The 13,112-nt window shown below is 43.0% G+C and overlaps 1 protein-coding gene across 1 annotated transcript in view; it reads right to left on the bottom strand.

Moving 5' to 3' along the window:
• The window catches only part of CSUI_000018 (swi2 snf2-containing protein rad26), an 18,245-nt gene extending 5,172 nt beyond the window's left edge, over positions 1–13,073 (bottom strand). The window contains exons 1-13 of the mRNA XM_068060253.1: positions 10,188–13,073; positions 8,820–9,083; positions 8,064–8,153; positions 7,399–7,494; positions 6,412–6,558; positions 5,879–6,025; positions 4,905–5,194; positions 4,006–4,339; positions 3,317–3,430; positions 2,777–2,953; positions 1,603–1,673; positions 408–864; positions 62–137 (exon numbers count right to left, since the gene is read on the bottom strand). Of these exons, the coding sequence (XP_067927769.1) occupies positions 62–137; positions 408–864; positions 1,603–1,673; positions 2,777–2,953; positions 3,317–3,430; positions 4,006–4,339; positions 4,905–5,194; positions 5,879–6,025; positions 6,412–6,558; positions 7,399–7,494; positions 8,064–8,153; positions 8,820–9,083; positions 10,188–12,167 (4,243 nt within the window). The 5' untranslated portion in view covers positions 12,168–13,073. The remainder of the gene's footprint in view (positions 1–61; positions 138–407; positions 865–1,602; positions 1,674–2,776; positions 2,954–3,316; positions 3,431–4,005; positions 4,340–4,904; positions 5,195–5,878; positions 6,026–6,411; positions 6,559–7,398; positions 7,495–8,063; positions 8,154–8,819; positions 9,084–10,187) is intronic.
• Between the last annotated feature and the right edge of the window lie 39 nt (positions 13,074–13,112).

Below are 13,112 nucleotides of genomic sequence, written 5' to 3'. Positions count from 1 at the left end.
TATATATATATAGGTATAGATAGATGTCTGCAAGCATAGATAGTTCTTTGCATGTTCTTACCTATGTCTCTGCTTTGGGCATCGACAATGGAGGGATCAAGCAAAGGCTGTTCGAAATTCCCATGCACCAAAGACGCCTAACAGAAGAAGAAGAAAAGCAGAGAAAGAAAAAGAAAGCGACGAAGAAGAAAAGAAGACCAGAGAGAGTCCCATGTGGCTACTGGTCTACAGAAGAAGTGAAGAAAGATTCATCTCGAAAGCACTATCAGCCCTCGGAAAAAAATCAACCGCAAGAGCTACCTCTTGGAGTGTACATACACCTCATCCCAAGAAACAAAGAGAGAGAAAAGTCTACGACTAACAATGGATCGGCGTCTCTTTTGTGTGGATTTCTCTTGAAAGCGTACTTGAATTCCTTTAGCATCGAGAAGTGTTTGTATGATTAGATTATTCTCCCTTGATAAATCTTCAACTTCGTTCTTTTCTTCTTCCTCTTTTTTATCTCCTTCTTCATGTTCTCTTCTACTCTTCTTCGTTGAGCCTCCTTCCAAGAGTGTCTTTCTTGTAGACCGGAGGCCTGTATCTACCCCTGCAGCGATAGCTTGTCTGCATGCACGGATGGTCTCATTCATATATATATCCTCTTCGCTCATCTTTTCTTCTTCTTCTTTCTCTTTCTCTTTTGTCTCTCCCTCTTTTGATGTTCTCGAAGAATCTTCTTCAACTCTCCTGTCTTCTCTCCTCGTCTTTCCTGCGTGTCGATCTTCTTTTCGACAAGCGTCCTTCGCATGCATGGAAAAAGACTTATCGCCCGTAGTCTCCTCTTGTTCCTTTCCTATTCCTTCACGGATCTTCTCCTTATAGCTGGAGAACAAGAGACAGAGAAAATCCGAGACCAAACGAACAAACGAGGCTTATCTACAACATACGGATCGATATAAGAATGTGTATGCACAATAAAGAGAACTAACTGCATGCGCGCATTACTGTGTAACCCTAAGTCGCTTTTTCTCCACGGCTAAGGGAAGCAATACATGAGAAGAGACAGCGCCCAAACGTGCAGCCAGGCACATACCTAGGTAGGAGGTATCTGTAGGTAACATGTGAAGGTATATCTGTACAGCATGCATGTAGACACATGAAGTCTTAAGGTATATAGACAGATCTATAAGCCTGCCCGGGGGGGAGTATCTGAAATCTATGTGCGCATGTAGGAAGAGCCTTGCTACTGCGGTATCCCGGTGTCGTACATCTCTCTCTGCAACACGCACAAGGTATATACACTTCAACATACGCACATACTTATATGTGTCACCCTGGCCATATATATATATATATAGAGAGAGAGAGAGAGAGATCTGCTATCCTTTGCGAAAGAGCTCATGCATCAGAAATGACACTTCCTTGACGAATGGCAATAGGCGACTGAAAAGAAGTTCGTTTCTTTCTCTCATGAAATCTGAGGGTCCGAAGTGCATGCAAAGTGTAGACATGTCCTCTCCTTTCCTCTCAATCGCTCTTCAGGTATATGTGGGCATGTAGAGAACTCGGACACCTCTTTGCTTCTTCTTCTTCTATTTTGATTCTTACTCTTCTGCTTACTTTGATCTGTTGTGTGACTTGGTAACATGCTGGCTATACCCTGGGGGGGGTGGAGGAGGATCAAGCAGTTCCTGCAAGCAAGAAGAAGAAGGCGAGAAGAAGGCGAGAAGACAGAACCCTAACGGTTTCTACTTCATAGATTTCGACGGCTTTCTCTGTCGTTACATACGAAGAGTCTATTCACATAGATAAACATGGAGATACCTCTACAGGCGTGTGTTCTCCGGGGTAGAGGGGAGTACACAGATATATATATGTATATGTATATACGGCCGCATGCATCTACGTATAAAGAGAGAGGTTCGAAGGAAAGATTCTGCCTAGCGGTCAAAAAGGGAAGGGCCGGAGATTCACATGGACTAATAGGGGCACATACAGAACTTTGAAGAGGCCCCTTGGGAGATATCGCCTCTACACCTGTTTACTATACAAAGGTATGGATTCTCGACATACATATATACATATATATATATATATATATACAGACATCTATAAGAAAAAGATTCTGTCACGTTTCCCCGGACGCATACACAGATCTGTAGGAAGATTCTCCTGCATGTATGAATAGACAGATTACAGACCAGTAGATAGGTAGAGAAATAGATAGATTGAAGAGAGATAGACAGATGAATTTTGCTAAGTATGTGCACGTGCTCGTGTTTCTCTGTACATGAGAATTTTGACCCTCCATTCGTAGGAGTATCTGCGGATGACGAAGAGAGAGAGTAGCGAAAGAAGTTGAAGAGAAAGACACACATACATGTCTCCACACAAGAACGACAGACATACGACTAGACATATACACATCGAAATATCCAACGGAACACGATTCACACCTACATCTCTTTCTATGTGTGTATATCAACATATCCTCCATCCACCTATCGGTCTATCTACATATGAAGGAAGAGAAATGGATCTTTCGTTGTATTCTTTCCACCTAGCCCTAATCTTCTTCTTTCTCTGGACTCCCCCTTCTTTTTTTCCGTTCACTCTATTCCCTCAGGAGACAGTTGCAAGACAAACCAAACCTAGATCGACTAGACCTCTTTCAGAAGAAGACACGTCACTCCATACAACTCTTCTTCTTCTTTTTCCTCCTTCTAACTTGGAGATTTCTTTCTTCTCTGTCTTTCTTTTGAGAGACCCACAGGGCTTTGTGTATTTTCCTTACATGCAAGTCGTTTCGTTTGAAAAATTTTCTTTGACGAGGATCATGAAACACTTTCTGGCTAAGAAAGAATTTGAAGATCTGTCTCTGATAGATTCTTTCTTCCACGCTCCCGACTGTGATAAGACGATAGATACACACGTTCTTCTTCTGTCCTATTCGCCAGCTTCTCTCTCGAGCCTAAAGGCCGAAGAAAAGAAACGAAAGAGCAGATGGAGAGATGTGACGTTCTTCTCTATCTGATAGGAATGGTCGGCTCTCTCGGTGAAAAGAAACGTTCTCACTCTACTAGATAAGAGGTAGAATCGAAGGTCCTCCATGAAACGTACGAGAGATAGATAGATAGATTAAAGATAGATAGATTAAATATAGATAGATAGATAGATAACGCTGGTAGACAGACAAATTCTTCAAGAGGATGAACGGACAAATAACTGGATCCTTGTGTATGTCTATGATGCGTTTGAAAAGAGAGAGAGAAGGGAGAAAAGAGAGAGAAAGGAGAAGAGAGGATGAAGACAGATTGCAAGTGGCTTAGTTTACTTGCATATCAGTCATGGGATTCCAGTCAGGGTCGACAATTACCACTCGATCAGCGGCTGTGAGATTCAAACCCACGCCTCCCACACGCGTAGTCAAAAGAAGAACGAAAATCTCCTAAGAAAAAAGAGAAAGAAAGAAAGAAAGAAAGAGTGACAAAGAGATGAAAAAGAGAGAAACCCTTATAGAGATGAAAAAAGGAAAGAAAGGAAAGCTGAAGAAACGCGCAAGGAAGGTGAACATGATAATGAGAGGGAGGAGGACGAAGACGAGGAGGAGGAGGAGAGGCACACGATGAGCCGGTAGCTATCATACAGCAACTGACTCTACGTGATAGAAGAGAGAAAGGGGAGCGAGGTTCTATTCGAGAGAATGAAAGAAGTAGATAGAAAAGGAGAACTGCATATCATATATCGAACTAGTCAAAACGCACAAAGACAACAAGAGAGATCTGCCAAGTGCTATAGAAGCATAGATATTCATAGCCGCCTATATAGAATCTTAGCCTCGCAGAGAAGATAAAGAGAGGAGAAGAAGAAAACGACGTAGTTCCATCCATCTGCAGTAACGTGGAGAAGAAGAAGAAAAGAGAAGCAGAAAGATTGAGAGGTGTCTTTGTACTTTGCTAAACTTGGGGAATCTTTCTGAGAGGCCGAGGATTGAGAGATATCTCTAGAGTCTGCTTGACTTACAGGATCTTTCTGGAAGGTTTCTATGACACGATGACGGGAGGTTACCGGGACCCTTCCATCCAGTCGGAGATAGGAATAAGAAGCTTTTCTTTTTGATGTGTTTCTCTTCTTTCTTTCAGCTTCCCTGACTCCATGATCCATCTCTCTCTCTCCTCTGTCCTCCTTCTCCTTCTTCTCCTGCTCCTCTTGTGTATTGTCAACTTCATCTGAGAGTTTGTTTAGAAACAGCTGAAGAATATCGAGCATTTGAATTGTCTGGGCGAAGAGAAGAACTCGTCTTCCTTCGCCTTTCCATACCTTTAGGATTTCACGCAAGACAAGCAATTTACCCGATCTAAATGCATGCAAAGCAAAAATTCACAAGAAAAAGCCATCGATAGCAGGTGAACCACAGGCGAAAGTGCCGAGACCAATGAAGAAAGAAAGAAAGAAAGAGTGAGAAAGAAAGAAAGAGTGAGAAAGAAAGAAAGACCTAAGACGCTGAAGTAAATGAAAACAGAGGTATAAGAAAGACGGCGTCGACAATGAGGAGGAAGAGGAAGAGAAGAAGAACACCGGACAAGAGGAAGAGGGTTGAAGGAGAAGGCAGAAAAACGAGTCACCGTAGACAGAAGGCGGGGTGGCTGAGAGGTTGATACAGAAAGAGAAAAGAGAGATGAAGAGAGAAGAGAAACACGTCTTAAGAGGAAGGTGAGGGAAAAGCCTTTGAGAATAGCGGGTGCTTGGAGATGTATGGAAGATGTGGACGGAAAGGAGGAAGCTACCATGTATGCATGCACGAGACAATTAACTGACATATACTCCTGTAGTACATGTCTACTAGCTAGCTAGCTAGTGAGTGACTGAGACAGATGCGTTTTTGAGGAGAAAGAATAGATATGAGAAAGAAAAAGACATACCTAGCAGGGTTGCCGTAGTCTATCAATCGATCCTTTTCTTGTAGGACAAGAAGATCCGGATGGTTGGCTATCTTACGCAAGATAGTGAGGGTGAAGAGAATTCTTAACCTTCTTCTCTCTTCTTTCTCCTCATCCTCCGTTGTTCGTCTTCTTCTTTTTCTTCTCTCTCTGTCCTTATCGAGGTCGTCCCCGTCATCGATATCGGCTAGCTTAGCAAACTTCGCTTTCTGTGTCTCGAGAAACTCCACATACAACTCATACTGCTCCGGGCTCATATGACATAGCAACACCTAATGAAAGAGTGAGAAAGAAAGCAAGAAAGAGTGAGAAAGAAAGAAAGAAAGAAAGAGTGGGAAAGAAAGAAAGAAAGAGTGGGAAAGAAAGAAAGAAAGAAAGAGTGGGAAAGAAAGAAAGAAAGAAAGAGTGAGAAAGTGAATGACGTCTCAGAGTGGATGGCTTTAGACAGAGAAGAAGTCTTTCTATCATAGTAAGTCCTGAGGAAAGGAAAAGAAGGTCTTCAATGACTAAGGATGGTCGATGAGTTCTCGTTTTTCCTCAAGACAAAAAGATACTCTTTCTCTCCCCCTTCTTAGATACATCCAAATGACAAGTTAGAACGAATGGAAACCTCTTGAAAAAGCTCCGTAGATATCCACATATTTGCGGTGTATATGTCTGGCTACCTGGATATCTCTACAAGCCGATCTTCTTAGCGAACCTTATCAAGGTTTCGTACATGTATATGATAGATATAAGCCTCGCCGGTTCGAAATGTATGTAGTTATGCGAAGGAAGATATCTGTCACCAGATGTACCTGTCTACCCTGTGTATAGAAGGCGGGGAGGAAAAGCCGGTGTATATACACCCGGAGAGAAGACAGCCATGACATGTTTTGTGTAAGTCATGTTATCTGTGTAATCCGCTGCTCTTCGATTTCGCGTGGGGTTCTAAGCCTCTTCCTTCCCCGACGAACCTCTTCAGCCTTCTCAGGGAGCTGAACGGATTCCTGAAGTTCTTTTTTCGATCTTCGCAATACCAGTGGAAGAGCAATTTTACGGAGAACGCATGCGCATCGATATGCTGTCTCTACACGATCTCGAGAAACATTGGCATAACCGCCCTACAAGAAACAAAAGAAAGAAAAAAGACACTTCTCTGCTTCGCCAAAAGTTGCTACGTATCGTCTAGATGTATGTATGCACGCGTGAGTATCCGCCTACGTGTCTACCTCTCTCTCTTTGCTTCTCTAGCTCCGCAGGGAAAGCTAAAGAAACAAAAAAGGAAGAGGCTAGAGCCCCGATACCCCCTTGTAAGCTCTTACCATACCTCCTTGAAGAAAGAACTGCTACCGTAAATTTGCCTTCTCTCTGTGTCTTCTCAAAGACTTATTTCATACACATCTAGCTACACCCTCGGAACTACCTCGTGTTTAGACGGGGAAGTAGAAAGAGCTATCATTCAACAGATGGCAAAGAAGAGAAAGTTCCGGTGTATGTACACCCCTACCATCGTAATAGGATCGGCGATCTGTTCAGTGAAGACAGGGAGAGTACCGAGACGGCCAGGAGCGGCGAAGTCAAGGAGAGACCAAAATTCCTGAAGATTATTCTGTATCGGGGTGGCTGACAAAAGCAACCGATGAGGTGTAGGAAACTGTGAAAGAAAGAACGAAAGAAAGAACGAAAGAACGAAAGAAGATAGATGTATATGGCAAGAAGAACACGAAGGAAGGAAGACGAAGAAGCAGGGGTTTCTGGATGTGCAGGTAAAAAGCTATCTGTATGCCAGTCAATATGACTCTCCACATGACAGATGTCTTTATGCCAGTCCCCACGCAGTTATGTATATGCAGATACATACACATGTACATATATATACAGATGTATATAGTGAGATGTCTGTGTAGACTGATGTGATATGTACGGGTGCACATTCATGTGAGGGGAAGTGCAATAGATATTCGAATACATGCATGCAGCACACAACTTAAAGAAGAGTGAAGTGTGGAGATACAGAGACGAACAGAGAAGGATACCAAGAGGGGAGAAGAACCCATTCAAGAAGAAGTTATGGACGGCACTGCAAAGTCAGAAGGAGAAGAAAAAGAAGAAGAAGACAGCTTAACTCGACTCAACCTCTACACGCGCACTTTATATATCTATGTCCATACAGATATACGTATATACGTATAGATAACGAGAGAGAGAGGAGAGGTCTATATATGGAAAGTCGTCTTGACTGTCTTTCTACATGTCTCGGCAAACACAGGAAAAAGACAAAGTACACAAGAAAAATACACATACGAACTCCTTCCAGGGGTGCACCTATACACATATACGTATATGTGGATATATGTATATCCACATGTCCCTATTCACATGAGAGTCTACGTATGAAGATTCACATGTATATATAGCTGTATACAAGGGATGTATCCATAGTTACGTGAATATGGGCATATATGTGGAGATAGATTTTAAGTGAAGTTCTTACATGCTTAACTGCGAGTGTGATGGAGGCATGAGGATTTCGGATCTTCTGTCCCTCATCAAGGATGACAACCTTCCATACAAATTTCAAGAGAAGTTTCTAGATGCATGCAGACAGACATACATCCACACACAAAAATTGGACTAGGCAAGTATCTCCAAAGAAAGAAAGAGAACGAAAAGCAAGCACATAGGTAGAAGACAGATTAAAGATAGATAGATAGATTAGAGGTAGATAGATTAAAGATAGATAGATAGATTAAGATAGATAGATGGTATTCCATCTCGTAGTGTCAAGCCAAGCGAATGCGAAATACCCCTGCCTGCCCGCGCATGCACGGATGCATCAGGAGTTCAGTGTAGATACACCCAAATCATCTTCTCTAAAAGAGGAAAAAAGCAGAAGAAAGCATTCTCCGATTTCCAGCAGAAATCTGAAATGTGCCTCCAGGTTGATCAAAGAAAAAGAATTGGTCTACGTCGAGTGTTCCATCTTCTCGTTTATAGACTAGAAGTAAGAGAAGAGAAAATGGGAGAAGATTATAGTGGCAAATGAACCTAGCAAAGAACTCATGAGGAAGTAATCTATGTCATATCTATCTCTTTCAAGAAGACCAAAGAAGGAAAGCGAAATAAACGATCATCTTCTGCTTTGGATCTACTCCTTACAAGGTGCAAACGGAGGGTCTCGTAGGTCGTCAAAAGAACTCCATGGCTCTCCTCAGCAACTCTCGCGGCTTCCTCAAGACGGTCATAACTCTAGGAGAAAGCACACAAGAGATAGATAGATAGATAGAGTAAAGATAGATAGATATCCATGTATTGATGAAAATGTATGTGAAGTTTCTTGCTAGACATCTGAAAAGAGAGGTGAGACTTTTGTTCACATGAGAGCAGCCCTTCCTCTCGTTTTCCCTAGGAGTCTAGTGGAGTCAGAAATTTCCTTCTTCTTCCTAATCCTTATTGCACACTTGGAAAAAGAGATCTTGAAGACATCGGTGTATGAACACCCTAAACACGTATCTACACACCGGCCTTGCCTTCTTGTTGATAGAGACGTTTGACAGATCTTTCCTTTTAGGCGAAGTCTGTAGCCGTTAGTCCACTAGACAACGTGAAATCTCTTCGTAGACACGGGTAGCAGCTATGAACAAACAGATACACACATATCTAGATATACACAGACGTGTAGAGGTAGATAGATCTGTACGAGAGAAGATGTGTAACTGTCTGTCTTTTTCTCTATCTCTCTTTACACACATCAACCGAGACGACAGTTCAAATCATCTCCCTCTCTCTCCTCCGTTCGCTCTCTTCATTCATCTCCTTGTTCTTCTTCCTCTCTCTCCTTGTTCTCCTTCTTACGACCTGTGAATCTTCTTCTTCTTCTTTCTATTCTTGGTTTTTTTCTTCTTTTTTCCTTACCTTTAGATGAAATAGACAAACTCTCATCGGGGGATACCAGAGGTGGAATTCGCGACTCCACTGACGCAGAACAGTTGCCGGACAGACAATCAAAACTCCCCCGCCGTCTTCTCTTGTTTGCTTATTTCCTCTTCCTTCTCCCTCTCTTCTTTGAAGAGACCCTGAGGAGAAAGAAGAAGTTAGATCTGTAGTATCTATGTCTTCTTGGTGACGAAGACTTCGAACTCGATGCATTAAGGCGTGACGTTCAAACTCCCAGGGAGCCTGATGTGTACGTACACCATACAGCAGGGCGAAATCACGAGGTGTGTACATCTATCCTCGATTTTCGAAACAAAAAGGATAGATGAAGACTGAGAAATGCATGTGTATCTTCCAGCCAGCCACAACTCAACAGATGGAGGGGCTACTAAGAGTGATGGAAGATCGACTCGTTTAAAGAGACTACACACAAGCATATATCAGTAGGAATGATAGATTAAAGATAGATAGATAGATAGATTAAAGACAGATAGATTAAAGATAGATAGATAGATAGATAGATAGGTAGAGATACAAGTATATATATGTGAAGAACATACATGCTTCTATCTACGGACAAGCCTATACGAAGATCTAGACAGAGCGAGAAAGAGAAGTAGAAGTTACGCCACTCTGTCAGTAAGCACAACGATTTTCGGCTTTTCTTGTATAGCGCGAGCCAATCGTATTCTTCTAGCTTTTCTTCTGCATCGCAGGAGAGACTAAGGCATTGAGAAGATTAGATGGAGTGGAGCAGAAAGAGAAAACCGGGAGACCAGGAGGAGGAGAAAGAGAAGAAGAAAGAAGGAAGGAATTGCATGCAGTCTTGAAGACACGAGAGGCAGAGGAAAAAGACACTTCCCTTCCGTAACTTCATAAACACACAGTACAAAGATACATATTCATACATACATATCTACATATACATGCATATTCATACATACATACTCATACATACGTATACATACATAGAGCTGTATATAGATGTACACACATGCATGTTTAAAGAGACCCGAAAGAGAAACACGTGTTCGTGAGAAGGAAGGAGAAGGAGACAACCTAAAAAGAAGACTCGGAGAGTGATACGTCACCATGCGGTAGTAGACAAGCAAAGAAAAAGAGAAATGAAACAAGGTGTCTACAAAGTCAGGAAAAGGGCGGAAAGGGTTCTGTCAGCTGTCTATACACCATCGGAGCAGAAGGAGAAAGAAAGAAAGAAAGAAAGAAAGAGTGAGAAAGAAAGAAAGAGTGAGAAAGAAAGAGTGAGAAAGAAAGAAAGAGTGAGAAAGAAAGAAAGAGTGAGAAAGAAAGAGTGAGAAAGAAAGTGTCGTTCTTCTTTTTCCTTACGTGGAGAAGTTTGGAATGGTGGAGAGCCGATATGAAGGCAACAGTTTGGATTGTTTTTCCTAGGCCCATTTCGTCCGCAAGAATTCCCCCCGAGCTTTTCTTTAAGAGATTCTTCAGCCAGCATACACCTTCACGTTGATAGGTATAGAGGCTATCCCATATAGACTTAGGGATCCGAAAGGGATAAGACGACAACGAAGACGAAAGAAAAGAAGAAGAGGGAGAAGAACCTTTCTCAGTGTCTCTCGCATCACTCGAGCCTGCATGACTCCTATTCTCTTCATAAGAAGAGATATCTACATCTTCGTCATCTTCTTCTTCCTCTTGTGGTTCTTCTTCTTCTTCCTCGCTCTCGTCTTCCTCTTCTCGTTTTCGTGGATCTGATCTGAAAGCGAGCTTCTTCTTCTTCGTGGAAGGAAGAGATCTTTTCAATCTCCTGTCATAGTCAAAGATAGAGGTATCATCGTCAATCAAAGATAGGGAGATGGGAAGCCTGCACTTCTTCTTCTTCTTCTTTTTTCCTCGATGCAAAGACGACGAAGAAGAAGAAGAGCGAGAACAATGTCCTGGCGTTTCTTCATCTTCTCTCTTCTTGCGATAGTGACGTCTCCGTCGACCTCGCGAAGGTTCTTTGTCATCTTCCTCTTCCTGTATAGAGAACTCTTCATCTTCTTCTTCATCTAGGGATGTGAGATCTTCCTCGTCTTCTTCTTCCTCCTGGCTGTATCCTTCTTCCTCGTCGGAGTGAGAGACGTCGGGAGAGATTCCTTCCTCTTCGCTTCTCTCCTCTTTTCTTCCTTCTATATCTTCTCTTACACCTTCAGGCACATGATCTGCTTCTCTCGCGGCCCTTCTAGATAGGCTAGCTGACGCAGAAGAGGACGAAGAAGAAGAAGAAAGACAGGTTTTCTGCCTTTTCGTTTCTGGAGGAAGAAAAGGTTGTGCTTGACGGGGAGGTTTCTTTCCATCTGTCAAAGCAGCTCGACCTGAAAATCTCTGAGAAGAAGAAGAAGGGTGATATTGTTGTCGATGATGTGAAGAAGTTGATTTATCTCGAGGTTCATCTGGCACCCATTCTTCATCCTCATGATCTACTTCTTCTTCTTCGTCTTCTTCTCTCTCTTCTTCTTCTTCTTCCCTCTCTTCTTCTTCTACTGTTCTAGGCTGCCGTCTCGCCTGTGTCTCTAGTGGGAGATCTCCATCAAGAGAAGAAGAGGAAGAAGACAACAGAAGATTCTTCCTTTCTTCCGTGATCTTCGGACTAGCTTCAACCTGGTCTTCTCCCGGTGTCTCTCTCTGTCCTTCCTTGTATTGTTCATCTTGCCTCTGTGATGTATACAAAGCATGTTGCCTCGAAGGCGGCTTCTTATCATCGAAGGAAGAAGATTGAAGCAGAGGGAATGACGCATGCCTTTCATCTTTCTTGGTTTTCTCTCCTTTCGGCTGTCTTAGACGTGAAGCAAAGCCTTCGACTAGTGCATCTAAGCCTTGACATTCTTCTCTTCTGCCTTCAGGTGTATATACACCTGAGTCAGGAAGAGATGGTATCTTCCCCTCTTCATCTTGTGTATGACTTGTTTCATCTATCTTCTCCAAAGCGTGTTGTTTCGCGAAAGAGACATTTCGATCATTCCTTGCCTCAGTCTCAGGGTGTCTAGACACCCCACCAGGCCGAGACCGACTTCTGCCTGCTGGGTGGACTGTTTTCTTCAGTTGTTGTTGCTTCGCACGTTCTTCCTCCTTCTCTAATTCCTCTTGAACTTTCTGCTCGACGGTCGAAGCAAAAATAGAACGGACACCTAGACTTGCAAGAAGAGAAGACGAGAGAGAAGAGGAGTCAGAAGAAGGAAGGGATGAAGGAAGACGGGAAGAAAAAGAAGAACAATCAGTCGAAGAACTTTGAGAAGGAGAAGAAGAGGTGTCTTTCTGTGTTACGGAGCTCTCCTTCCCTGATGCTTCTTTGTCGACGGGCTCTTCCATGTTGTCTTGGATTGTATTGACAGAGGGGACAAACCGAATATAAGCCGAGGATGACAGACAATCGCTACATGATTCTGAAGAAGACGATTCACAAATAGAAAAACCTCAACCCTTCTACCTGTGCTTATTGTTCTATCTCTTCGACATTCTCTTGGCCTCACTTCTCTTCAATGCCGAGGAGGACGCTCGGCAAGAACTTTATGGATATACGCTAAAAGAAAGAAAAGAAAAAGTCACTGAGACCGAAGATGTTTCGAAAAGTTTGCCAGGGTGTGGTGTATTGACGGAGGAGGCGACTTGAGTATCAGCATGAGAAAACTCCTTCCTTTCTCTTACTTACTGCGGCCTCATGTCTTGGCCTCTTCCTACGAACACGGGAATGTATTCGTTCCGCGACCAGAGACAGTAATCCAGTCAGCTGTATATACACCAGAAGGCCAACACAAGAAACGTAAGGAAGAATGCCACCGCAAGACTTGAAATGAGGAGACTTCCAGGCCGTAGGTGAGGAGAAGCAAGTCAGGCTTTGTCGTGAGTATGAAAAAGACATGAAAAAGGAAGAGTGTTGTTCTGAAGCTTTCTTTGGTTGGAGCATTTGTTAACCAGAAAAGAAACAGTAGTAGTGGAGGCTAGCCTCTCAGGTGTCCATACACCCGAATCATTGACTTTCTGTCTGTACACCCAGTGTGTGCCAGCGTGTGTATATCTCTTTCATGAAGACTTCTCATTCTCTTTCGAGAGTTAAGAATCAGATTCAAGGGAAAGAGACCAGACAAGCGAGAAAAAACAAGAGAGGGAGAAGGGACCTGCAATACAAAGTGGCACTAGGAAAGAAACAGCCCATGCAGCATGGAAAAGAATCGGAGAGACGAGAAATGGCCTGTCATGAAAAGCGGCGAGTTCTCGAGACCCCACCGGAACCGACGGGCCAGAGCAACCGTCAAA

Source organism: Cystoisospora suis (genome assembly GCF_002600585.1).
Source record: "Cystoisospora suis strain Wien I chromosome Unknown contig_14, whole genome shotgun sequence".
Taxonomy (NCBI): Eukaryota; Apicomplexa; class Conoidasida; order Eucoccidiorida; family Sarcocystidae; genus Cystoisospora; species Cystoisospora suis.
The sequence above is the reverse complement of the archived record's forward strand: the minus strand, read 5'-3'. Positions and strand labels throughout refer to the sequence as shown.